The sequence below is a fragment of the Panicum hallii genome, chromosome 3 (assembly GCF_002211085.1).
Source record: "Panicum hallii strain FIL2 chromosome 3, PHallii_v3.1, whole genome shotgun sequence".
In the NCBI taxonomy this organism is placed as follows: domain Eukaryota; kingdom Viridiplantae; phylum Streptophyta; class Magnoliopsida; order Poales; family Poaceae; genus Panicum; species Panicum hallii.
In genome coordinates this window covers 4,897,896-4,924,762 of record NC_038044.1, presented here as the reverse complement: position 1 = coordinate 4,924,762, position 26,867 = coordinate 4,897,896, and the positions used below count along the sequence as shown (strand labels likewise).

The 26,867-nt window shown below is 45.0% G+C and overlaps 2 protein-coding genes and 1 pseudogene across 9 annotated transcripts; 1 reads left to right on the top strand and 2 right to left on the bottom strand.

Moving 5' to 3' along the window:
- Positions 1–803: 803 nt before the first annotated feature.
- Positions 804–9,066, top strand: LOC112886801 (transcription factor MYB3R-1-like). Of its 3 annotated transcripts, none has more exons than XM_025952796.1 (12): positions 811–1,041; positions 1,597–1,838; positions 1,923–1,977; positions 2,402–2,459; positions 3,467–3,561; positions 3,689–3,792; positions 4,315–4,443; positions 4,669–6,358; positions 6,663–6,868; positions 7,465–7,543; positions 7,849–8,061; positions 8,695–9,066. In XM_025952796.1, the coding sequence occupies exons 2-12, from the start codon at positions 1,729–1,731 to the stop codon at positions 8,830–8,832; spliced, it is 2,877 nt and encodes a 958-aa protein (XP_025808581.1). In that variant the 5' UTR covers positions 811–1,041; positions 1,597–1,728; the 3' UTR covers positions 8,833–9,066. The 3 variants fall into 3 exon arrangements, 2 of the variants coding, with proteins under 2 accessions (XP_025808581.1, XP_025808582.1); XM_025952797.1 differs by having other exon boundaries at positions 811–1,166; XR_003227437.1 differs by lacking the exon at positions 8,695–9,066 and having other exon boundaries at positions 804–1,041; positions 6,673–6,868; positions 7,849–8,050.
- A 1,170-nt stretch (positions 9,067–10,236) lies between these two features.
- Positions 10,237–19,869, bottom strand: LOC112884844 (DNA (cytosine-5)-methyltransferase CMT2-like). 6 transcript variants are annotated; one of them, XM_025950448.1, is made up of 21 exons: positions 18,259–19,869; positions 16,922–16,953; positions 16,753–16,846; positions 16,352–16,459; positions 16,048–16,167; positions 15,862–15,955; positions 15,375–15,574; positions 15,224–15,289; positions 14,888–15,127; positions 14,511–14,569; positions 14,368–14,434; positions 13,260–13,589; positions 13,114–13,182; positions 12,810–12,896; positions 12,471–12,558; positions 11,853–11,971; positions 11,673–11,777; positions 11,544–11,587; positions 11,398–11,467; positions 11,205–11,308; positions 10,237–11,008 (listed from the first exon to the last, which is right to left on the bottom strand). In XM_025950448.1, exons 1-21 carry the CDS (start codon positions 19,846–19,848, stop codon positions 10,825–10,827), a joined length of 3,870 nt encoding a protein of 1,289 aa, XP_025806233.1. In that variant the 5' UTR covers positions 19,849–19,869; the 3' UTR covers positions 10,237–10,824. The 6 variants fall into 6 exon arrangements, 3 of the variants coding, with proteins under 3 accessions (XP_025806233.1, XP_025806234.1, XP_025806236.1); XR_003227188.1 differs by having other exon boundaries at positions 10,828–11,008; positions 11,557–11,587; XM_025950449.1 differs by lacking the exon at positions 11,205–11,308.
- A 4,765-nt stretch (positions 19,870–24,634) lies between these two features.
- LOC112884553 lies at positions 24,635–26,695 on the bottom strand (annotated as a pseudogene).
- Positions 26,696–26,867: the final 172 nt, after the last annotated feature.

Below are 26,867 nucleotides of genomic sequence, written 5' to 3'. Positions count from 1 at the left end.
CCAGGGCCATCGACCAGGCAGGGCAGCGCCCCATCGAGGAAAGCGTCTCCTTCCGTCCTGATCGACCGGCGCCGCCCGGTCTTCTCCGGCAGCATGTACTGGAACACCATGGTCTTCTTTGGGGGGCATCCGTCTGCCTTTGCAGGTGTTGCACTGTTCATCTCCTTGTACATGTTCAGGGAAAGCTTATGCAATGACAGGTAACATGACTAGTACTTGCGTGGACATACCTTGGCTCTGCATCTGCTTGATGAGCATGTGTGCATGTCTAAGGACGCTATCTTGTTTTCCAGATCGTGTTCTTTCGGGAACGCCACCAGGACAGCAGGGAAGGCATTTGCCGATGCTTGTTCCTGATGATAGTTGCTCCTGGGCCTGGATTACACTCAGACAGAAAGAAGCGTGAAACGGGATGATTGTTACTGTACAATAGGCAACTAGCCATTGACATTTGAAAAACTGAAACAACAGATACACTCGCCGCTTGAACGATTTAAATCAAATGGTTTCGCAGGTTTTGACATCCCAGCAAATCCTTCTCACTATGGGATAATCCGTTCAGAGGCCAGAGCCATTTCTTCCTATTAGAAACACGGTGAGAAGGATCTAATTGTGCATCTCGCTATAAGATAAATCGTGAGGACACGTGCTGTTGGCGCTTGAAAAATCCGGCAGCTGCATCCACCACTTGAACGGCTGAGATGCATCCGGGCTACACCGTGCTCGCTCCGTCGCTGGCGTGCGCGACGCCCGCGCCGTCCGGTCGGATGGCTACTTGAGTGAGTCCGCTCTGACCAGAGGAACCGTTCCCCGTCCGTTGGCAGGGTCCGAAATTTGAAACATCCCAAGCGAAGCGAAGCCCGGTGAAGCAAGGGCCGCAAGACCAATTTTTTCCTATTAAAAATTATTGGGTGGAAAAGGCCTCTCCCCTCTGGCCTGCGCGATTCGAGATTTCGGAGCACCGCGGCGGCGGCCGGATCGGGGTGGCGGCGTGGTTCGGTCGCCGCTGGAGCGGAGCGTTTGCGCCGCGCCCCCGGAGAGGTGAGGCTTCTCTTCTCGCCTCCCCGCTCCCTCGACCCGATTGCGCCGGAGGCCACCGGCGGCGCGGCGTTCTGATGCCCGGCTTCGTGCTCGGCGCGGCGGCGGAAGGAGTGGCGAGGTTGGGGGTAAGAGACGGGTTCCTTCTGAGCCGCCCTAGAGGAATCTGACTGGGTGATGGGGAGGTTTGCCGTGACGATTTGGTTTGGGAGTGTGGGGTTGCGCAGTGGCGATAGCGCCGGCGGTGCGCCAGCAGAGCCTTAGAGGGATTCGTTCCGTCCGTGTAAGGACTGGGAGGATGTCGGGGATTTCGAAAGGTTGCTGCTGCATGTGATGTTTACCTCGTCTGTGCTCTAGAATTCTCAAATCTAGACAATTTCGGATTTGTTAATTTCTCACTGTAAAAAAGTTTATACCTTGTGGTTAGCTTTGACTGCATGTCTGTCTTGGCAAAATCACGATGTTCCACCATAACTTCAGAATTGTGTGTTTCTGTTGTTATAATTTCGAGTATTCATACTTCTTGTCTAAATTTCGTTCCTTTCCCCCTCTTGGCAGACCATGGCCACTTCTCCCCCAGTGCAAAAACTCCTTGTGGACCTTAAGAGGGGTCTGACATTGTGATGATTCTTACGGCCCTTCCCTTGCATTCACTACAAGTGGGGATTGAGTTTTCAGTCTTCACTTACAATGACGAGTGAAGGGCAGATGACTTCGAAGGGCACAGAGGCTTCAGCTCCTGCTGTTCCCCCTGATGAAGGAGTCAGAAGAGAACCTCAAAAGGGGCGATTGCCCAATGGGTATATGTTCATCCACTTGTTAGAACCACTGGTCTGGTTTTACATTATGCGTATTCCTTCTTATGCATTTATCTCGTGCTTCAGGAGGACAACTGGTCCAGCACGTCGCTCATCGAAGGGAAACTGGACTGCAGAACAGGTAAAGTTAGCACTCTGGTCTCCCAAACTCATTTATGAGCATGCTTTTGTAATAAAATAACTTAAATAGTGAGGTAGCTAGCCTATCTTAGGTAGCTTTGAGGAATCTGAACACTTGTACCTATACATAGACAGATAAATAGTATACATATATATTTCTCACCAGACATTAATAGTTGATAATAGGTAGGGATTACTGTTCTGATCGATCCCCTAGCTGTATTTATTTTCATTTGCAATAGACATTATAGACATGTTGAGTGACACACATACAACAGAAATTGAAGATTTATTTGATGTTGTTCTTTTTATATGCTAAACATTGCACCGTGTTATTGTGTTGAAGATGACCTTATATGTGGTTAGACCATATTTTGTCTATCTACTGGTGTGGTCTGATGGGCACATATGCTACTCAATTGTAGGATGACATACTTCGCAAAGCTGTTGAAACTTACAAAGGGAAAAATTGGAAAAAGATAGGTACTTTCTTTAGCTGATGCAAAGTTGATATGTTCTCTTTTCTCAATTTGTGTATTACAGATTGCAGTTTTCTTTTTGCAGTGTAAGATATCCAAATGTAAATTGACCTTGTAAAATGACACTTGACTTGGTTTGCTAACATGCATCTTGTTATTTTCTTGTAATTTGCATCACAAGTCCAAATATAAAAAAAAGGGAATGTCGTATTATGGCATATAGTACCACCGTTTTTTTAGAACATTTAACTTAGTTTGATGCTGTGGGTAGAAGAGTTAGGACTTTAGCACCAAATACAGGACTAAACTAGATATGGCCCTATTGTTAATGTTTATAATGTAATGATTTGAACCTGTGATGTGAAATATTGGCCCTGATGATCGTAGATGTGTACATGCTACATACTTTTTTTTAAAAAAAAATTGTTGTTATTGTGTTACTTCATTTACCACCGAGCTACTTCAAGAAACTGACATCATCTACGATTCTTTGAATTTTGCGGTTATATCATTTCTGCTCGTGTCATTGATGGTATTGCAAGCTTAATTGCGTACAGTAATGTGACTCACCTTTCATGCTACTAGTCCATCCTTTCCCCTTGCATATCAATGTGAATATTTTCTTGTGTTTATCTGAGACTAAAAAAAAACTCGACCGGCGGGGGAAAGACCGCCCCCACGGCATCGCACTAAGAAGAAATCTCAGCCAAACCGGCCGAGAAAACCCCCGAACCCTAGCTTCACCCTATAGGGCCACACCGTAACCTGGGCCGACCACGACCCACTGGGTTAGCGACCACTGCAACTACCCCCTGGTAGGAGGGCCCAAACCAACCACAGGTGCCACAGGCCGGCGCCCTGCCACTATTTTTTGGGTTGGCAGTGAGGGGATTTTTTTGCTGGCACCAGGATTTGAACCCTGGTTGGTGTCTTCCTCAACTGGGAAGTTTACCACTACACTACAAGAGTGTTTATCTGAGACTAGTGCTTGATGAACTACCTTTTTTCCAGCTGAAAGTTTTCCAGGTAGGACCGATGTTCAATGTTTGCATAGGTGGCAGAAGGTTTTGAACCCTGAACTTGTTAAAGGGCCATGGTCCAAAGAAGTAAGTTCTACAGTTTTCCATTTCAGATTTGTTTCACTTTTCTTAAAATAAATTAACTATAGCATCTTAGGTTATTTTACTGAATTATATTACATGCCAGATGATTATTTTATTATTTTATTTTCAGGAAGATGAGATCATTATTGAGATGGTAAACAAACTTGGGCCAAAGAAATGGTCAACCATTGCCCAAGCTCTGCCTGGACGCATTGGGAAGCAATGTCGAGAAAGGTATGACATGAAAAGCACCTGTACTACTGTAGTATCAGCTCCAGAATTTACTAACGTAAGTGCTGCGACAATATTTATTTGTTTCTGGTTTAGTTTCTATGGAAAAATAGGAGTCATGTTTTTGGCAATTGACCGGAGTTCCCCGCTAACTAGAGGAAACTTTCCTTTTGCAAAATTATAAATAGAATAGTAAAGCTATCGTGTCCACACTTCTCATGATCATTACTATGCAGATGAATACTCTGAAGTATGACAGGAGTCATTCTAATGTATTAACAGTCCCAATGATATTTTCTGCATTTTTGCAGCTGAATACTCTTGAAATTACATGGCGGTTGCTTCAAGAAAGATCTATGAATCACATCTCATGAAATGGCATGCCTAGAATTTGTCTCTTTGAGTGTGCATTCTTTGTTTGGAGCATATGTATTGCAAACTGATAGTTAGCTGCAATCACACAAACCACATTGATTTGGAGATAAATACTGACATGAAACATTCTGGTATGATATCTTTATTTAGATGGCACAACCATCTTAATCCAGGGATCAATAAGGACGCTTGGACACAAGAAGAGGAAATCAAGCTCATCCATGCTCATCAAACCTATGGAAACAAATGGGCTGAACTGACAAAGTTTTTACCAGGAAGGTAAATATTCCACCCCCCCCCCCCCACCCCCCTCATCTTCTTTAAAACTAAAAGGAATACTAGATCATGTCAACTGTAAAAAACATAATATTCTAGGCATTCGTGATACTCATTGCAATATGACAGTGCAACAGCCTGATATATTTTTCGATTACTTATTAACAAGTATATCACTAAATCAGCCTACAAAGAAATTGATGAGCAACTTTGTATATATCCTATCAGGACAGACAATGCAATAAAAAATCATTGGCACAGCTCGGTGAAGAAGAAAATTGATTCATACAGAGCATCTGGTTTACTGGCTCAATTCCAGGGCCTAGCACCTGTTGAATACACTACTGGTGGTTTAAGTGTTGATTCTTCATCTGCAATGGCCAACCAGATTAGTGAAGACAGTTGTCTTAATGTTTTTCGGGAGGTGGAAGATTCGACAGAGTTCAGTCAATCATCGTTTGCCAAGGGTTCTTGCTCTCAGGAGGAGCAAACTGATGTGGCTTTGGGATCTCATTTAAATGTGCATGAATCATTGTGTCAGGATGGTTTCACTAATGCTGACAATGCTGCTTCTGCATTACCTGAGATGCATCACCAGTTATCCACTTCTGACATGGATCAAGATAAACACTTCCAGGATGAGTTATCTCAAGGAATGGATTTGGATAAACACTTGCAGTTGCAGCAAGAGTTTTCTCAAGGAATGGATTTGCATCTTGACATAGATGAAGTGCCAAACAATTTTGTGATAACAGATAGCCAGGCATCCAATGAACTTACAGGTCAATTTCAGGACACACAGATTATGCATAGTTCAGAAAATGATGGAGTATCTTTGATACCGTATGCTGTAACACCATGTGTTTCCATCTTACCTAGTGTTCCTGGATGTGAGAATAACATAAATATGATGTGTGAAGTGGGCATAAAAAATGAGGATCATTTCCAATCTGAACAGTGGCAGAATATTTCCATTCAACCAGGTTCATATTCTTCTGAAGCTGCAAGCAACTTTTCAGTGCCACTTTACCCATTGCAGACATCTGAACCTGCAACCATGATGGGCGATCCTTTGTATTATCAGAGTTCTGTAACATCATTACCACCATCCTTCATTTCTTCAGATGGTGCTTCCAATGCATCTGATGTCAAATTTGAGATGAGTCGATTTCCTGTTTCTCACCAAGATTTGGAGATTAAAACTTGCCACAATTCTTCAGGTGATCCTGATCAAAGTTCATATATTAACAGCGAAGGTGACAGAAACAGGACTTCTGAACCAATGGACAGCATACCAGATTCTGAAAAGAAACAGCTGGTTGATCTTGAACAATCATGTTTGGAGCCTACAGCCTACATTGGAAAAGAAGCACTATCAAGTCATGGTGATTCTGTATTAAGCAAAAAGGAGGATGCCGGAGCTTTATGCTATGAACCTCCTTGCTTTGCGAGTTTTGAAGTTCCCTTTGTCAGCTGCGAGCTTGTAACCTCTAGTGATCTCCCAGAATACAGTCCTCTTGGCATTCGAGAGTTGATGAGGTCATCCTTGAATTTTCCTACTCCAGTGAGATTGTGGGGCTCCCCTACTCGTGATGGTAGCCCTGATGCTGTGCTAAAAAATGCTGCCAAAAGTTTTGTGTGCACCCCATCCATAATGAAAAAACGGCCGAGGGATCTCTCATCTCCAAGTCCTGATGTAAGAAATGAAAAGAAATTGAATACTGAAAAGGATTGTGGGAGGTCAGGCATGTACTCTACAAGAATTGGGAAATCTTGCATGGATACCCCTGATGATTTTGTTGATTTAGTTTCACCGACAAGGAAAACTGCATTTCAAAAGAAGCTCAAGCTTTCTCAAGAAAACAAAGAAAATGTAAATCAAAATACTGATCAGGGAGAAAATGAAGGCAATGCAAAGGTAAACCATTTCACTTAAGGCAAGAGATGTTCCGCTGCGAACAGTGATTCCACAAACAGTTTAGTCATTCTACTAGTTATCTATTTATACTCAATATTAGTTTATTCAAGGATTGAACATTAAAAGTCGTAGGCCTGATGAGTGCTGGATTTTCCGCTATTGGAGGCCCACCTTGCCAAATCAATTTAGTAATAAAGTTTCCTAAACTGAAATGCACTTAATCTTAATCTTGAAATATAACTCGCAATGATGTATCTTTGCGTTTGTTGTCTTATCTTGATCTTCAATGTATGGTTTAATGCAGCATTCTGCAGGGATTCTTACTGATAGCAGTGTCGACAACCTCAATACACCTAAGCATGGTCCAAATTATGAAAGTCAGAGGCTAAATACCAGTGCAAAGGCTTGGTCTAACTCTAAAGATATAATATTTTCTAGATCAAAGCCATCTGAACTTCTTGTTGAGAAATCTATACCCTGCATTGATGCAGATCACGAGTATGTGAACATGTAAGTCAGATGCTCTTCTATGTTTTGCTTAGTGAGAAGTTTCCATGAATGTTTGATTCACGAATCCTGAAGTTGCGCTATTAGTATTTGCAGCTGGTAGTTGCAAATCAGATCATCAATGCTCTTTGAAATTTTTGCTCAGTTTTGTGGGGTAACAGCATGAACCATGTGTTTCTCCCCAGTACAGCAAAACCACTTTTACCTTTTCTCCTAATTTTATACAAATTGTAGTTAGTTGTCTGAATATCCCCCAACTTGGATAGAGCCACAGCACTGTTTAACCTGGTGTAAATTCTAAGGAAATTCCAAGCTAAGTGCTTCATGATTTATTCAAGACAGTTCAAGTCAGAATTTCCTCATGGTCAAGTCACCTATTAAATTTCCCTATTAATCTAGATTTTTAGAATGCTGTACTGAAATTTCTTTTCAGATTAAATCCATTGATCTGAGGTTAATTTAATGATCACATTTTACAATCCGTTCAGTTGATGGTACTTAGTAAATTATCTTATCACGAATTATCCATGATAATATGAGTACAGACTTCATGATTTTGCACAGATACAATAATGATTCTCATTAGCTGTTATTGTCAGATTGGCTGATACTCCAGGTATTAAAAGAGGTTTAGAATCTCCTTCTGCATGGAAGTCTCCTTTGTTCACACCATTCCAGGTAATGATTTCTTTAGGGACTTTTTGGATGAGGTAATTGCTTTAGGAATTTTGAATGTGAAATAAATTTTATAGTTCGAGGATTTCATATAAATATTCTCTTCCAATCATTGTTAAGTTCATGTTTCACGGCAAGCAATACACCAATACTTTTGAAACTGATTTTTTCGGTGCTTTTAATCTTGTACTGTTAACTTGCTATGCCTCAGAGGAAGGACCATACTGTCTGGACTAGTAACTGTGTGCTTGAAAATATTATTATTTATCACACCAAGCTGACTGCTCCATTTTGTATCGTTCTTTCAGGATGCGTACTTCATGAGCCCAGCAAGCAGAGCTTTTGATGCCTTAGGATTGGTGAAGCAGATTAATGAGCAAAGTGCTGCTGCTTTGGAGGAAGCGCATGAGGTTCTGGCAAGTGGTAGCCCATGGAAGCGACACTGCAAGGAAAACTCTGACAAAGAAAATACAGCTTGGAAGAACGAAGTTGGAACAAGCAAACCTCCATCCAAACTCATGGTATGTAAGCTCCCTACCAATACTTGCTATTCCTCATGATTGCTAAATCAAAATCTTCAGAATATACTATTGCTAGAACCTATTGCTTTTGCTTTGAGCCTTAAACTGATCGGAAACTTGAAATCCTCTAGGTCAAAATCAGAACAAATAAGTAACTGAATGAAATAGGGAGAAATCTTTGAACCTCCTATAGTCACCTGCCCTTTTGCTTTCTTCCATGTATTCCTTTATTTTTCACACCCTGTAATTGTATACATCATTGAATACTTTGATGCTTGCACACAAATTTCTGAGTTGAGATTTGAAGGTATGAAGTAACTGATGCATTTCTCAGATGCAACCATTCACTGTTTACACCTTAGTTTTGCGTGCATCATCAAATTCTAGTGGACAGGGAATCAATCAGGCCAGTTGGCTAAATTCACATTGCTTAGATTATACCTTTGCTTATGGGGAAGATAAATGAAACTGAGATTTGGTAAAGTGGAAAACCACGTGGCTAATTAGTGTTCATAGATTTTCCTTTGATTGGAAAGCATATAAATGACTGATTGAAACAGAATGCTGAATCTCAAGCAGGGGGCCACCTCTATTCTTTAGATTCAAAAGCTCAATATTCAATTTAATCTGCAGGCAGAAGGACGGGTGCTCGATTTCAATGAATGCTCCACACCTGTGAGGAAGAAAGAAGATAAGAAAATGGACCTTGCTTTAGGAGGATCTGCAAGTTCCCCTGTTGCTTCCTCTTATCTTCGGATGAATGTGCGGTAGCTCTTTATGGGAGACTTGGGGAATGCTTTGCTGATGCTGTTGATCAGTATGTACATGTCTGTTGTTCCCATAAATTCATACCCTCTTTCCCCCTTCCTCTTTTTGATATACAAATTCCATTAGCCCCTTATTCTTTGTACCTGGCACTCTGAAAGTCAATTCTAAAAGGTAACACAGTTTGTGTAATGCTGAGTGTCATATATCGTTTGAATTAAGTTATATCTTAAGGGTATATATTTAAGTTCTGAGTATCTTATGAAATCTTCTTATATTTGTGTTGGTTGGATCTGTCTATGCCTGCTCTCCAAAGTAATTAAGGCGATTGGAAAGCAAATAACAACTCATGCATGGCGAACGAGCTCATAGCTCGGTGGTTGGGCTGCTGGATGCAGCGCCCACCGCCCGCGTTGGAGCCTGGCTCAGCGCGGGTTTCCCACCAGCCCTTTAATAATCTCTGCAGCCTCTCTCGCGTGGTGCCACAAAGCGAATGCCACAAGTCAAGGATGGTTCCGGTGATCTCTCAAAGGACGCGGTCGTGTGTGTAGTTGTAGTTCTGGTTGTGTGCGTGAGGTTTGAATATGGTGTGTGGTTTTCTGATCTGTGTGCAGTTGTAGTCCTGGTTGTGTGCGTGAGGTGTGAGTATGGTGTGTGTTGTGTCGGGTGGGTTATGGTGTGCGTACGTGTATAAAACAGATACTATACTCAGATGAGAGGTATAAAAAAAACAACAGCTCATGCATGAAATATGGTCGGCAGCTGGTTGCCTCTAATAATGGTAGGCAGAAGGGAATATGCTTCATATGTCTCCTGAACTAGGCTAATGTAGAAAGATATTTCCATTTGTGGCCTATATTTTCCTTCTGCGATCATGACACACAACTATGCACTTGCAGTGCAACCATACCATACGCAAATGTCTTATTGATGCAGTTTTGCTGTGGTAAGCGACGTGTCACCGGTAATGATAGGAATCTTAAGATCTATAAGTCTAATCTCGTGCTATCATCAAGTTGGCCCAACAGCTGCGATGTAACGTTGTTCGGAAAAACATTGCATATATTTCACATCGAAATACATCTCGGATAGGAATACAAGTACACATCATAACAGGTTGCCCGTCACCACCACCTTCGCAACGAGGGCAGCAGATGCTTCATTCTAGAGGTTTCCAAGAACACGGACAAGTGGCAAACGTAGCCTGGGATTTTGGACCGTTTCTAGCTCCGTCCCAGTTTTCCAAAGCGTCATCTACTCATATGCGAGTTTGCGCAGTTGCGTTACTCGGATCTAAAAGCATAGAAGAAAACTTTCCCTTTCCTGACATAGCATCCATGGACGTTTCAAGCACGCGTCTTCACCAAACGGAACCAGAAGCACGTTGAGATCTCTCTGTGCAAACAGAGCTACAACATGCGAGACACTTTCTTTAGAAATTCCACAAAATGTTTAATCCTTCTCTTTCTGAAAGATCATACTGATAATACAATTCTGCGACTCCAAATCAATTGAACAAAATTATTTCATTCTAGCTCTAGAGCTAAAAATTGATCTACTGAAGGTACTATATTCATGTTCACTCACTGCCTAATACAACAAATCAGAAGACGTACAACATTTTGTTCCCCTGATATACCTAGCTTTATACAGTATGCACATTCTTTTGAACAAGAAGACTCTGAACTCTGAAGGGGAACCTGTATTCTGAGCCGCTTCACCTCCCGGTCTAATAGCTTCTGATAAGTTAGTACAATGAATGATACAACTTACAACATGAGAATCAAATGAATGAGACTATGTGAACAACAGACAGGAGAAACTATCTGATTAGGGAACCCAGATTTCCTTCCATTGGACTCCCGCAGATAAATGAGTATATGTCCGATTGATATTCACGAGCATGAGTGCTGCCCTGTGTGAGCAGCTTTCCGAAGGGAGCATCAGTGAGGTGATGAATTCTTCAGTCAAACTAACGAGTGGGGGCAAGTAAAAAAGTTAGATGTTGCCACTCTGAAGACTGTTCGGACTTGAAAGACCTTGCACTTCATGAGAGAATGCAAACTTGGGTGGCAACACCATCAGAGGATCATCTCCAGTCTTGTTCAGAATGGCCATGGCCAGGGCATACCCAAGTGCGCGGCCGACAGGTACTGCTACTGCATTTCCAATCTGGCGATACCTGCGACCAGGTTCATCACATGAGAACTTAATCTACAAACTGGACAACTTTCATTTGCACTAGTTCTAAATTAAAGCATTGAACAGAACTTCATATATGCCAATTCATAGAGGAATTGGAAATGCAGAAATAATTTTGTATCCAGATTCCTTAGAGATGTGATCCTCATGTTTAAATTAAAAAAAAAAACGAATACCTGTCTTTGACTGTTCCACGAAACCTGAAGCTGTCAGGAAAACCTTGTAAACGAGCGCTTTCACGAATAGTTAGCAGTCTGTCTTGTGCAGGATGTATTAAGGCCTGAGAGTAGTATGCAAGGATGTATGTTGAAAATGAACAGAAGCAAAATAAGAGAGGGAAAGGGGGTGCAATCAAGAGTTGCAGCTCACCTGCATGCGAGCATTTGGAGATGTCAGCACGGTTCCCACTACCTCATCCCACCATAGTCGACCATATGGTCTGAAACATATTACCAAAAGGAACCGCTAAAACATGAATGTGAAAACATACAAATATTACAAAAGTTGAAACCAACCTTAATGATTTACCATGTTCGTAGGTTAGCACACAATCAATCACCTGATGTAAATTGGGAAATTTGTCAAAATTCACATGTAAATAGAAGTATAGTGTATCTCAGAGGTGTTTGTTTCGAGCATCTTACCAGAGGATTACCAGAAGGCAAAAGTATTCTCTCCTTAGTTGGATCTAATCTAGCTACGTTGTCAGGACCTACTATGACTCCCGGAAGGTCTCTAAAATTAGCTCCCTGAAACAGGACTGATGAGATTGTAGAGGTTTCTTTAACCTAGAGTTTTACATAAATACAAGCATCTCAGACAACCTTTTTCTTGGGAATCTGCAATACTCTTAGGTAGTTATCATCATCTAGTGCCCTTGGTCGATGGTCATACAATTTTGACTTGGACTCTCTGGTGACCTGAGCTCTGGATCCAAGCACTTCTGGACAGGGAGAAAGACAATTTCATGTGAGAGTTTGCACCATAGCTATCATGAAGTGATACCAAGAAACATGGTTACGAGAATCAGAAATAGCAGTGGTCACAAAAAAAATAGAAAGAAAAAGAGTTTTTAGTCCGCAAAATACCCAAGCTGACTCTAATATTGATTTCCTTGGTAGTGGCAAGCAGCTAGAAACCAAGGGAGCATATCTGAAACATGTTGTTTCTAGTCTCCTTTTTAGCTATATTTATACTTATTTTATCAAACAATTTCCCACGATTTATACCAAATAAATTTTCCTTCAAATAACTTTAGTTGAATGCAAAATACCATTACAAAAGCATACAAGTTAATTATTGCCTCTCAAGAATGGAATCGGTCATCTCAATACTACTCTAGTGTACAATATAGATATTTCTAGCCATCAGAACCTACAACTCAACATGGCATGAAAAGAACATTCATGTTTCTTCTATACAAATGTAAGCGACCAACACACCAGAATTAAATGACCGAATGTATCTTTGGAATTCCGTCTGTGGTCCCTTTAGATATAGCATTTCTTCACGTTTTTCTCCATTTGCCACCTACCAAAGATGTTCACAGTAGCTTCTGAATCAAATGGCTCTTAAATTAAGGGAAATTGCACATACCTCCTAAAGTCAGCAAATGAACCCTCATAAGTAAACTACTATTTCATATTGGACTGGTGTAGCCCTGGTCCTAGTAACTTTTATTTTTGGTGACATGGTCTAGGGAAGTGCTAGTTCAACTGCGGACAAGGTACAATATGGCCAGGACGCCAGGTAGGTCTGGAATCTCTGAGATTGTTACTTACTTCCGGCAGATCAGATAAAGCATCTTCAAGAACAATTGGTTTTTCTAGTTGCATTGGCATGCCATCAGGCCACCCAACCAAATTACGCTACAAAAGGAGAAAAGAATATTATTATTGTTTCACCACACATACTAATTCTCAGTATAAGGGGAAAATGCACACAAAGAAGTTTACTGTACTGATTGGTGTGCTATTATAGGTTGGCATGGTGCATTAATTAGGAATTGAACTTTCTAAACAAATGAATACCAGAGCAGAAATAAGCCTATCCATAGATTGACCAAATTCAGCAAATCATATTTACCTCGAAAGCCAATGGGCAACCATTCTTCACAATTGCCTCATGAGTAGGAAGAGGAAACGGGGGCAATTTCTACAGGTTAGAAGTACAAAAATAAGGAGAATATATATAGGAAAGTAACTTCCTAATATAAGGGAACTATTACTTGCCTCCTTAGGATGACAGCCCAACAAAAATACTCGCATTCGGAATTGTGGGAGGCCATAACACCCAGCAGCCATGATACCTAGTTTTGCTTGGTAATGCATAGCAACTAGCCGGCTTAGAGCATATCTTGCAAGTGTTGCATCAGCAAACTTCAATATATCAAGGACATTTTCCATATAAATGTATTTGGGCTTCAAAAATTGCATTACATCCATGAAGACAATAATCTGCTTGTTTCTCTCACAGTTGAATGGTGCATCAAATTCTCTATTGCGGTTGTAGCCACTAATGCCTTGGCATGGTGGTCCCCCACATATGACATCCACATCACCCTGAATTCATACAAGACATCATAAGGGATGTTGAGATATGTAATTGTGCAAGTCACAAAGTCACAAGAATACCACACCAGTCACATTAAAAAACCAGTATTAACAAGAAAAAATAAGAGTATTACTTGCACGCTGCTAGCAGCAATGGATGTGATGCTGGCTTGGAGAATATTTATCTAATTAGTATTTATGCTACCAGCATCTTGCATCTTCGTTATTACATTAGCTTTCATATGTATTTCAATATCTGTGGAGCCAACTTTCAGTTTCCCACATAATTTTGTTTGTTCACAAATATAAGTTTGCAACCATAAAGACACTATTTTTCATGATTTTTGGTCAAAGAAATTCACATGGTGTTATCAATATAATTAACTACCACTTTTAGTAAATGACTATTAAAAGTGTTAACATATGCAAGAAGCCATAAAATGCAAAAAATTCCAAACGAAATGGAAAATACAAGATATCCACAATAATTTAAGAGTGCCATGCCAGCACAATATGGGTCATGGACACAAAGTACAATTCTGAATCATTTAAAAATTGCTTAGTTCACTCCTGCATTGTGTTTGTTAATCTATATTTCTGAATATCAGAACTGAGATCAGACCAATAGATTTTACATCTAGAGTATAGAATGTCTTCCTTTTTTCCTTTTCTTTACTTTCTTTCTTTCTTTATTTATTTTCAGCTTGGAGAGGATGTAGAGGAGTCATGCTAGCATCCAGTTCATAGCATGAGATTCATTTTGAAATCAAGCATGGATATCACTTACAGGAAGAGGTAATATTTTTTCCTTATGCCCTTGAATAACAAAATCCCTAATTGCCTCTTTGCAGTTCCTGCAATAACAAAAGAAAAATTGTTCATATCATAGTGAAGGGAGTATTGCCAAGTTTTAAATCCTTTTATTCTTACTTTAACCCTTCAGTTGGCTCCCATGTGTCATCATTAGGGCCATAACCTTTCCAACGGACCTACACATATGATAAGGTACCAGAATTATTTCAGTACAAAACATCTATATGAATACAACAATAAACAAAAAATTCAATGATATATACATGCAATTTGTACACTGAAGAACAAACAGCCTTCAGCAGGCTTGAAGCCATAGAGCCAAACTTATTATTGGATGAAATAACATGGAAATTATTTACATATCTAAAAAGCGTTGAGTGCTATTTATTAAACTAAAGAGTAGAAGGGCAAGTTTCTATTTGCAAGTGATGATTCTGACAAGTAAAGTTGCCACTCTGTAACTACAAGGCTAAAGCAAGCAAATCATTACAAACCTTAAAGTATAAGCCACGCTTTCCGACACCATTTGGATCCCCAAAGCAAATATCAACTAGCTTCCATACTTCGAATTCTTCAGGAGGGATTATTGTAGAACACTCTGGAGTTTCATTACTGGATTGTGCTGAAAAGCTGGAACGGGACTTTAATTTACTGCAAAGCTTCACATAGGTTTTGCATAGCTTTTCCCATTCCTTCAACAACTCAAGGAAATCGTCGGTGGTTTCCTTCCGGACCTATGCAGCAAGCATATTGATGTGCATAAATGAGCCAGAATTGACTTTTGCATCTTAGACTTATATTGGAACAACATAAAGCACGAAGGTAAATACCCTAGTTTCTGGATGATTCAGTCTGAAGCTTTCGCAGGCAGCTTCATCGCCATCAACAGCCCATCTCTATTAATGATAAGGAAATAATTTTAAAAAAGCAACAATTACTATACTAAGCCACAGCACATCTAAAATAGTAGTGTTCAAGTACCGCTATAAGATTCACACCACCACCACGAGCCCCAAGACAAAGTCCAGTTGACATCCCCCCACAACCACAGTACAGATCTAACAGGGAGAGCTCCTTCATCTCTGGTGCCGGAGACTTCTGCTTTTCAGTGGAATCAATCCTTTTCACATTGTTGTTGTTCCTACTAGTGTAATGTGACTGTAATGTGTCATTTGCATGTCCTGCATTTTGTGAACTAGGTTAATATGATCATAACTGTACTAGAAACATAAAAGAACAAAAGCTATAACAATTAAAAAGTGCAAGATAACAAACTTCAGAAATAAAGTATGATCAACATGATAAAAAGATTTATAACAAAAGATGCTTCAGTATAAATTGCAAAATTCGGAGAGTAGATTTCAAATACAAGTGATGATTGATTGGTTCATCAATATTGTGAAGCATTTAACATCTCTTGCATCCAGGTTAGGCCACTTACAAATCACTGTGTCTTAAGGAGACTCACCCATTTCCATGGTAGAGAATGTACTATAGTCCAGAGAGTACTTCATGTCATAGTAGTAATGGAACGAAGGAATTGATTGAGACTTTTCATTTACCTGTAGCATAAAATGAAAATCATACTTCTCATACAAACTAGTATAAGTAAACCAATGCAAGAAAAATATATAAATATAAGATGGAGTCCTACACTAGGAGAAACTTGAACAATTGTCACTTTAGAAACAATGCAGTCTAGTAAATTGTCGTCCTTCAGGTCTGAGTAAAAGAGCCTCCTTGGGTCATGAGACTGTGCTTGGTCTTCCATGACCTGAGATCGAATAAGAGGTTGAAAGCATGATTAAGCAACCTAACATAAACTGGATTATCATATTTTACTTGTGCAAGCTGAAACATGAATTTACATTTTATTAATCCAGGTCTCCTTACGAGATCTCATGTTTCTTAAGGCATGCATAATTTCTAGGACAAAAGGCTAGGACAACCAAACTCACCGTGTCTTCAGCTCTGAAAAACCACTGCACACTGAAGTAATATTCACCTGCACTCGTTTCAAAGAATTCTAATAACCTGCCAATATAATGTGGTTTTCCTTCTGGACCCTGTAAAAATTAACCATACTAAAGTTGTACAACAGCAAAGCATGTGGTATCAAGGTACACATTATTTTGTACAAATAGACAAAATAATCATGCAAACTACAGTTTGCAATCAAGCAACAGATGTAGATAAGCATACATACACATGAACATGATACACAAGATACATCAATCCATGATTTAGTTTTCTGTTGAGTACTTGTGCAGACCATTAATTAGTTGAGAAGCCATGAAATAAAGATAATGCAGGCCACAGAGGTATCCAATAAGCAATTTGGACCTCAATTGTAACTCACCTTAATAAATGCACAATCCCCAATACATAAAGTAGATCCACATACACTAGCTTGCAAATAGTGACATTTGACATCCAAGACAGCTTTGCCAGCACTGTAAATATTGAAACTTTATCATGAGGTAACTTCAATTATTATAGCATAAAAGTTAATTCATCTTTTTGCTCACTTGGAAAACGTTTGGGTGTTGCTCCACTTATCCTTCAAACAAAGAAGCCACAAGCCAAATAGGTTACTTGAATAATGTCAACTCTTACAAGTTCAGCATAGTGCAAACCATATATATAAGGTCGTATTGCAAAAGATAAGATAAAAGTTGGATATGAGGACCTGTAGTTCACTCCTTATGTGGCACACATATGTTTATGTGCTACCCAACTCCTTATGTGCCACACGTGACCTGACTCCTTATGCGGCACAGATGTGTATGCGCGACCTGACTCCTTATGTAGCACACATATGCATGGGTAAACTAATTGCAAGATCGCATAATGGCACAAAGGAGAAATTAGTTTCTTCCTGTTTATTAATACTATTTATTTGATAGTTATCTGTTTTCCTGTTGCATGCAAATTGACTTTCGACCATTCCTTGATTTTGAAATTGTATTGTTGTGCATAAATCTTACAGATTTTATGAAAAATAACTTGAATTGACTCTAAAATTACATTATTGTTCATAAACGAGAAATATTTGTTTCCTACCACTTTTACAATTATTTAGCAATTCTCTATTTTTCCGTTGGACTTAAATCAAAACCCGATCATTCTTCCATTAAATTCATCATCTATTCAAGCTCATGTGGAATGCCAAAAAAGAAAATCTTAAACTCTGTTCATTTGTGTCATATGGTCATGTTAAAATCATTGTTCATTTTATGGAAACATTATCCAGACATATCAGTAACTTCTAAGTCTCTATCCGCGTAAGCACTGAAGCCTTCCAAATCTACAACTATGTCATCGTTTTCTTTTCTTGTGTAGAAGTTGATTTCTCTATCTAATTCCAATTTATGTTAGAGAAAATATCTTGACTGTTGTCTACAGAAATGCAATCATAAGTTATACAGGAGCAAACTGATAGATTGATATACAGCTATAGTTATTAAATTAAAGAAGCAGATATTTTAGGGTGTTAACACATCTCTTTAGTACCGCCCCTTTTCTATTTGTGCCACCTATGTATTTCTAACATGTAATGCACAATCGACATTTATGTGTTTCAAGCTTTCATAAATACTTGAATATTGTTGACAAAAGCACACTATCTCAGCATTACGTCTTTACTAATTAGAGTTTCTCATAAATATTTACTTCTGCAATAAAAAGATGAATGTTGTTTTAATAAACAGTTCCTCTCCCTAGATGCTAAAAATGTTAAATGGAATTTAAAAGAGTTATTTGTCCATTACCAATCTGTTATACCTCATATCCATTCTTATATCTTAAATAAGTGTACGATGATGCATCCATGCAGAGAGCGGTAACAGCGAAGACACATGCCTACCTTCTTCAGAAGGCAATGATTGCTCTGATAGCGGTTAGGCCACCTCTGCCTAGCCTCCTCATCAGGCACTGCCTCACCCATAAAGAAACAGGAACCATCCTCGCTATCCACCATTTCAGAATCAGTAGAATACTTATCCAATATAAGTTTAGGCTTATTCTCTGGATCTGAGGTCACCGTGACCATTGGCAGTTTGCAGATTGGGGTACTATTGTTCTCTGCCCTCCTCAAGTTCGATGAGCATTTCCCTGAGGATACCCTGGCCCGCTTTGCCTTTGGAGGTTGAGATGCTGCTGCCTGGAGCTCTAAGGGCATCTCAACTTTCTTAGCACTTGCTAACCCAGAGTTGTGTAACACAGCATCCACTCTCTCCAAACTGGGCAAGCACTTCTCAGAAGCAAGCTTGTGCTTCCTAGGAGGTATATGAGAAGCTGCTTTTTTCACAGGCCCACAATTCATCGCTGGCGAAACAGCTGATACCCTGTTAGAATTCACTAATACCTTTGAGGCTGATCTAGTTTTCCTTGGAGAGGACACAGACACTGCTTTGTTCTTCGAGGACCTTTTGTTCACCACCGGTAAAGCCACCACAACATTGGTAGAGGAGCTTTGCACTGCAACAATCTCTCGTGATCCTTGCGGCTTCAACCCATCGAGGAAGTCAACTGGCTTTATTGGAGCAACCGTGGTTGTCTCCTCAAATGAGCTCCCTTCACTGATGCTGCTCCGCCCAGAAACTGCTAACCGGAGCTTGGAAGCTCTAGATGAGTCGGCATTCCGTTCCAAAGATGCGGCACTTGCTTTGGCCTTGGCTGCCACAATCCTCGGGGACCTCCGGAGAGGTGTGCAATCTCTGCCAACAACATCTGGCATACTGCAGCTAGCTGCATTGACCTCAGGACGTTCCGCCGCAGTCAGACCAACAACCACGATGGCTCCCGAGGTGATTTTCTGCGAAGAGGACCCGTCATTGGGACCGTCCTCTGCCCCCAAATCAGGATCATCCGGAGAAGGCGGGGCCGGCGGCGATGGCACCGAGTTGAGGGTGCACTCCTCTAGTTTGGCTTCCGAAGAAACCGCTGCTGGCGGTAGCGCAGGCTCGTCCCAGCTGGGGATCAGGTCGGGCGCACGCACCTCTAAAGGCACCGGAGCTGGGGAGCACGGTGGCACCGGCGAAGCAGAATCGGGGGCGGAATAATCGAGCGGCCTCACCTCTAGCGCGGCTCCCCCCGTGGAAGCTTCCGCGGCGGGCTCGAACTCCGGGAACCCGGCGGCCGCTCCCTCGCCGGCGACGATACCGGTGGAGCGCCACGGCGCGCCGTCCCAGGGCCCCTCGGCGTCGCCCTCGTCGGCGTCCGGCTCCGGGGCGGCGAACCCCGCGGCGACGCCGACGCCGAAGTCCCTGGGCGGCGACCACATGGGCTCCAGCTCCGCAGGGTCGCCGAAAAGGAGTGACCAGAGCGGCTCCAGCCCCGCGCTGAACCCGCCCGCCGCCCCGTCGCCGCCTCCGGGGGACGGGGAGGAGCCCTCAGCGGCGGCGGGGGGGCTGATCGCCGGCGGCGAGGTGGGGTCGGGGGGCGGGGGCTCCATTGAGCACGGGGGGAAGTGAGATCAACTGGACGGGTGGAGGTGGAGCGGCCCCCGAGGAAGGAAGTTTGGTGGAGTCACCCGTGCGGCCAGTCGGCGTTCCCCGCCGACGAAGATCCCACTGACAGGTGGGGCATAAAGTGCGGGCCCACCCGTCAGTGGTACAACTGCGCTCCACGCTGGCCGCGCTTGTCTTCGCTGTTTTCACGCACGGGGCACGGCTGACTCGCGAGACGGTCCCTGTCCAGTCGACCTCTGCAGGTTTCCATATTCGGTTGCATGCCTGAATCTTATCCAGTGAGTGCGTCGTCGTTCCATCCATTTTCAGCATAGAGAGTCGACGACACCATTCTTTCCCTATCTGTGCAACGATTGCCAATTGTGGGAGATCCACCGCGTATGTAAAGAACTGTATACACAGGTCGCGATAGCACTAAGCTCATTTTTGCTGATATTCAGATATATGTGGAGATGAGAAAGCATCTACTGACGATTGCTTCAAAATGTTCAATCCTGCAGTTGACCAGACAACATTTGACGTACGGAACTCTAGCATCACTGCACCTACAGTATTTTTTTTCTTTTTTTTGACGTTGTTTCGTGTTGTTTCGTGTGCATCAGTGACCTTTAGATGTACCTCCAACTTTCTTTAATTCAAATATTTATATTTTTAAAATAAAATTCTATTTTGAAGAAGCAATACAAATACTAGAATAAAAGATTAGAGATGCATCTAAAGATCACCGATTTGCACCCTAAATTTCTACCAAAAGAGAGTCATCAACAAGTAAGCGCATGACATCTCTCGTACTTTTCGAGGAAGGCTTGCGAAACCTGCGAGATGCCCCGCGTACCAGGCAGGCACACTGGACAACTGGGTCCCAATCGGAAGGTCTTTGATCCTTGAATACCAAGAGAGCGATGATTGGAGCTCGCTGCTCAGATGAGTTTCGGTTTCAAGAGCGATGGCCATCTGTTGCCTCAGATGAACAACGCGCGTGAAACATTCGACGTTGGAACACGATGCTGCGCCGCGCCATTTGGAGTTGGAGACGAGGCTGCTAGGATCAGAAATTCAGAATGGTATCAGCCGGTTCCTGTGCAGATTTTAGTAGCTGCCAGATGATCAGAAACTTGCAGGATAAAATTCATGCCGATGCGTTCTGAATTCCGATGGCCACTTGCTCAGTAGTCGTACGATCTCAAAAGAAAAGCTACAATGGTTCCAGCAGGAGATGCAGATCCGGAATTCAGTATTGGTGGTCACCGCCCGCCGTGGTAAGCGAGCATAGGAGTTGGAGACGCCGTTACCCCTTCCCCTTCTTCTCGTCCGAGAGCGTGCGGACGGGCGCTTTGGGGATGGAGAAAAACGAGTACTCTGGCCGGAGGAGCGTGGAGCGGCGGCGGCCTGAGCACCGAAGGGACCTCGACGGCCATCGCTGCAGCGGACGGACGCCGTTCCTCCTGTGCTCGCTCGCGGCGAATGTCCATGGCCGCCGCCGACGCGACAAACCCCTTTCCTCATCCGACTGCGTACATTGGAATGGAGCAACGAGCGCTCCAGCCGGAGGAGAGTGAAGCTGCGGCGGCGGCCTGAGCAACTAGTCAACGCGCGGGCTCGCCGGACCTCGAGGCCGGCTGTGGCGGCGCTGCAGTTTTTCTTTCCAGAAACCCCCTAAACATTTTCATAAAACCCCCTGAATTGGATCGCACTAATAATTATGATCCTAATATTTTCATAAAACCCCTATATCGAATCGCGATCCAAATATTTTCACATAACCCCCTAATACTGGCTATTATTTCGTAAAACAGTCCCCAGCGCGGTGCCAGCTCCATGGCTAACCGCCCTTTCCCGTCCGGTTCCGGCCACGACGGCGGCGAATGGAGCAGCGCTCCTACGTGGATCTCTCCTCCTCCCCTTCCCCGCGGGATCTCTTCTGCCGCGCCTCACAGCACAGTAGCACACTGGCCAGCCAGGGGGGTTCATTTGGATCGGAAATTGAGCAGCAAGCTGGAGAAGCTGACCACGACTCAATGATGCTTCAGATTCTCCTCCTTCCCTTGCAGCCTTGCAGGTAAGGTTCTTTGCCACGGATGAACAAGCCATGGCGCTGCCAAGAATCGGCGAGCGAGGCTAGCGGGGGATAGATAGCAGGGATGACCACTGCGGGTTCAGTCCCAAACCATCCGCACGGCATCAATCACCGGATCACCACCACCATGGGGAAGAAGAAGTTGAACAGTTCATCCCTGTGGAGGAGAACCCGGCTTCGGGTACATTCGCGTCGGGCTGCGGGAACGCCTTCTCCTTGCTCTTTTGCTCCTCTTCTTCCTCGGCATCGTAGGAGCGACGCGGCCGCACGGCCGAAAGACGCAGCCCATAGAAGGAATCAAGGAAGTGTGCCGGGGTCACAGGCAGGGGTCTGTCCCCGCGGCTTACCGTCCGGCGGCTGGCCGCCGTGGCTCGTTGGCGTCGCCTCTCCCGGGGGTGCGGCCCCGTCGATGGAAGCATGCTGTCGCAAGGGCAACTAACGTGCATGACATACTTTTGTTGGTAGAAGTGTCGTCCAGCAGGAAGCCCCCAGGCCCAACGATGAGCCTGCTCGGAGGCCGGCGCCGGAGAGTTTGCCGATTTTTTTTATTTTACGAATTTTTAAAAATATATATCCAACTAAAAAATTTGCAGGTCTTCTGAATAAAATACGACTGCTGCCGAATAAAATAGCTACAACTGGATGAACCCGCAGTATAGCACTGTAGCAATCTTACCGCCAGTGCATCCGGCAGTGTTTCCCTGATCTGGACACGTCACTTTCAAAAATTATAACTAATTTATATAAATTCAGATGGAGATAAAATTTAAACAAAAATCATAGATCTCGATGAGATCTACAACTTTGTAGTTTAAATTTTTTCATTAGAATTCATCTTGGTGCTTAAATAATCGATAAAAATTTCAGATCTAATTTTGGATCTCAAGATTGTGTCAATTATTTGAGCACCAAGATGACTTCAAAAGAAAAACTTTTGAACTGCAAAGTTTTAGATCTTGTTGATTTCTACAATTTTTATATAAATTTTATCTCCATACAAGTTCATATAAATTAATTATAATTTTTTGAAGGTGTGTTGTCCAGTGTTCAAACCAAAATTTAAATTTTAGATCTGAAATTTATGCCGATTATTTGAGTGGTTTATAATGAAAAAAGTTTGAACTATAGATCTCGTCGAGATCTACGATTTTCATATAAATTTTATCTCCATCCAAATTTATATAAATTAGTTATGATTTTCTAAATGTGAATTGTCCAGGCTAGGAAAATTCTGCCGGATGAATTGGAAGTAAGGTTGTTATAGTACATCTACCGCCGGTTCATCGTAGCCATTTCATTCGACGGCGGTGATATAAATCTGCAAATTTTTCGTCTGGATATAGTTTTTAAGAAAACGTAAAATAAAAAAAATCGCTTGCCGCGGCAGCAGTCAGCATCGGAACACACTTGCATTGGGCCGTAATGGGCCGATTTGGGCTTTTGGAGGAGAAAATAGCCCTGGGACAAGGCCGGTTCGCTTTCCTCTTGTGGCGACACCGGCGGATTCGTGGCGCCAGGTTCCGGAATCCAGTTAACCCACCCAGCAGAGGCGGCAACCTATATAATCAGGGGAGGAGAGGAGCCGCGCCGCCTCATCGAAGGAGAATCCAGCCGAGTCGGACGTCGCAGCAGCAATGGCCGGCGGGGAGGAGGACGCCCAACCGCCGCCGCCGTCCGTCGCGGAGCGCAGGAAGGCGAGGCGGAAGGCGCTGATCCAGGAGCACCTGAGCGTGGTGGAGCGCGCCATGGCGGGGCGGGAGGACGCGCGGGAGCGCGCCGCCCTCGCGGAGGTGGCGGCGGGCCTGAGGCGGCGGGAGGAGGAGCTGGACCGGGCGGGGGACGCGGAGGCCTGGGCGGCGGCGCACCCGCCGAAGCGGATGCCGGAGGCGAGGGTCGCCTACTACCGGGCCGTCGCGGAGGGGCCCGACGACTGTCCCGGTCCTCCCAACGCGCTGCCGCTCCTTGACGAGATGACCGACGGCCTGCACAAGAAGCTCAATCAGGTCAAGGAGCGCGCTGCGGGGCTCGTCAGGGAGTACGAGGCCAACGGCTACATCGAGCAGTTTGACGCCGACGACTTTGGGCTTCCCCCGAACTATGCCAGCCTCCTGCGCGGCATGTAGTCGACCCTGCAGCACCAACTGCCTCGAGAACTGGCTACTGTGCGTAGCGAAACAAGAGAACTTTTAAATTCAGATTGAGCGCACATCTTTCTACTAACATTCTGTGTAGAGCCACTTTGTTTGCTATTTGTTCCCGTTTCTGAATTTGAGTATGCTTCAGTCATATCTGAATTATTCTGGGTTGCAGTTCAATTACATATTCAGATGCATGCTTCCTTAACTGATTTATGATTTCAAACCACTAACTACTCTTCACCATAACGCTGCCCAATTTATATGTTTTCTATAATATTATTCACAAGTGATTTGTACACATCATATGCTATGAATCCTTTGTACAATATTCGACTATCATTACTTTTTAGAGTACTGATGATCATTACTTTCAATCGAAAATTCTGAATCGAAGGAAACTACAGATGATTGCAGACACAGAAATTGATGCATAAAGCATATGGCATCCTCTAAAAAACAGACACAACATTGTTATTCTTATCACAAACCCTGCGCGGCCGGGTCCGATCTACTAATGTTAGATGGCAGAGTAACGATGGTTGTAGAGCGCAGATTTCAGTCAAAGATGGCAAGTTTCTGGTACTCCTCCCCAGCGATCGCCGCGGCCATCATAGCCTCCGGGTTCACGACGCCGTCGTTCTCCAGGAACAGCTTGACAAGGTTCTTGGAGAAGCTGCTCACCATCGCGACGCCCTGCTGCGTCGACGTCACCGGCGTCGAGAGCGAATCCCTCAGGTTCCAGAACACGATCTGCGGCACCACGTCGCCGTACCCGGCGTCCCTGAACTTGCGGCGGATGGCCTGGTAGTCGGTCTCCCACGGGCGCGCCGACACCTGGTCGAACTCCATGTCGCTGAACACGAAGATGGTCCTGATCATCTTCTCCGGCGCCAGCCGGGCGTCGGTCGCCGTGCGGAGGATGCGGTCGAACACGGCCTGGAAGTTGGTGCTGAAGCCCCATTCCATGCTCTTGACGAAGCTCAGCTTCCGCTGGAGGGTGTCGCCTTTGATGGTGTGGATTTCCGGCTCCGAGCTGAACGTGATCACCCTGCCCGCCCAGGGCTGCTCGCTGAGCTCCGAGATGAGCAGGCCCAGCGCGACGCACACCTCCATCGGCGTGCCGGTCATGCTCCCGGACACGTCGCAGACGGCGATGCAGTTGCTCAGCGAGCCCTTCTCGCGGAGGTCCTCCACCATGCGGCGCCACTGCAGCTCCGACACCTCGTCGTCCTCGCCCTTGTAGCCTTGTAGGCCGGGCCGGCGATCTCGTGCGGCAGGAGCGCGCCGGCCGCGATCTTGGCCTTGCCGGCCTCCACATCCTCGAGGTACTTGCCGAAGCGCGCCTCGTCGTGCTTCTTGAAGAGGGCCTTGTAGCGCCTCATGGCCACCGAGGCCACGCGCTTGTAGGGCAGCTCGGACCGTCGCTGGGCGCTCATGTACACCTTGGGGAGCTCAAGGGTCCTGCGGAGCGGCACCAGCGCCTCGCGGCGGAGGCGGTGGAGCACGTAGTCGGGGCTGGAGTCTCGCGGGAAGAGGCGGCGCGCGATGGCCTCGCAGAGCAGCGTCGTCCGGTCGAAGGACGAGCCCGGCGTCGGGCACCACTTGGCGGCGAGCCCGATCTTCGCCCGCTTGCCGCCGCCTTGGGCGAGCTGGTCGAGGTCTGAGGCGAGGAGATCGGCGAAGAACTGGGCGATGCAGTCGAAGAGGAAGCGGTAGTCGCGGTCGCCGCTGTACGTCTCCAGCGACTGCACGGCAAGCTTGGCCGCCTTCTTGGCCTTCTTCGCCTTCATGCTGGGGGTCGCTTTCTTCTTAGGCTTCTTCGCCTCTACCGCCACAGGTTTTGGCTCCTCCATCGGCGCCTGATCATGAGATTCCTCCTCCTCTGCTTCCATGGCCTCGACCGGGACGACGTCACCCAGATTGAACTTGGTGGAGAGCATGGCGGAGACGAAGTCGGCAAGCAAAGGCTTTGGCGGGACCAGCGAGACGGGCTGAGGTGCGGGCGGCGGGATACGGACGCGGGCGCGGTAGCGGATCCGGGCGGCCAGCCGTGCGGCGCGGAGCTCCTTGGCTCTCCGCCTCTTCTTGTCGGCCGCCGCCTTCTCCTTGGCCTGCTTGCGCGCGTCGTCGCCGCGGACGAGGCGGTAGAGCAGCTCGGGAAGTCCTTGAGGTACCCGAACTCGGCGAGCGCCGGGACGTTGCAGGCGAGCGTTCGCGGGTGGCGGGCGTGCACCCACAGCGCGGCGTCGTAGAAGCCCTCCCTGTCGGACTTGCCCGTCCCGCGCACGCCGCGGAGATTGGCGACGAGCCGGAGCGCCGTGATCGGGTCGCGCGACCAGGCCGCCGCGAGGAGGCCCCGCACGCGCTCGGCCGGCGTGCCGGGCACGACCTGGAAGAAGAAGTCGAGGCAGGGGCTGCCGGAGCCGGCGTAGGTCGCGGAGCCGTTCTCGGTGCGCGCCATCGGCGGCTGGGCCTTGGGCGCGGCCGCCTTCTTGGCGCCCTGGACGCCGGGGCCGGTGACGAAGAGGTCGAAGAAGGGGTGGTCTGACACGGCGTCGGCGTCGGCGGCGGGCGGACGTCGCGGATGGCCGGAGGGCCGAGGAGGAGCGCGGCCATGGCTGATTCGATCTGAGACGATGGTTCGTTATCTTCTAGGGTTTCTGGGCTGATATCGGATCTCATCTGCGGCTGATCGCACCGCCACGGTCGCTATGTAGGCGGGCGCGCGAGGACGGCGGAGGCGGCGGAGCTGCGGCGTCCGTTTCTTGCGGTGGGACGGAATAGAACA

What these genes read in the sequence shown, in the direction of transcription:
- LOC112886801 (XM_025952796.1), top strand. Translation starts at nt 1,729, where the DNA reads ATGACGAGTGAAGGGCAGATGACTTCGAAGGGCACAGAGGCTTCAGCT. An exon ending in GAAAAATTGGAAAAAGATAG is followed by an intron (nt 2,460 to 3,466) that starts GTACTTTCTTTA and finishes CCTTTTTTCCAG; the next exon opens with CTGAAAGTTTTCCAGGTAGG. An exon ending in AAGGGCCATGGTCCAAAGAA is followed by an intron (nt 3,562 to 3,688) that starts GTAAGTTCTACA and finishes TTTTATTTTCAG; the next exon opens with GAAGATGAGATCATTATTGA.
- LOC112884844 (XM_025950448.1), bottom strand. Translation starts at nt 19,848, where the DNA reads ATGGAGCCCCCGCCCCCCGACCCCACCTCGCCGCCGGCGATCAGCCCC. An exon ending in ATCATTGCCTTCTGAAGAAG is followed by an intron (nt 16,954 to 18,258) that starts GTAGGCATGTGT and finishes CTTTGTTTGAAG; the next exon opens with GATAAGTGGAGCAACACCCA. An exon ending in TGCAGATTCCCAAGAAAAAG is followed by an intron (nt 11,778 to 11,852) that starts GTTGTCTGAGAT and finishes GTCCTGTTTCAG; the next exon opens with GGAGCTAATTTTAGAGACCT.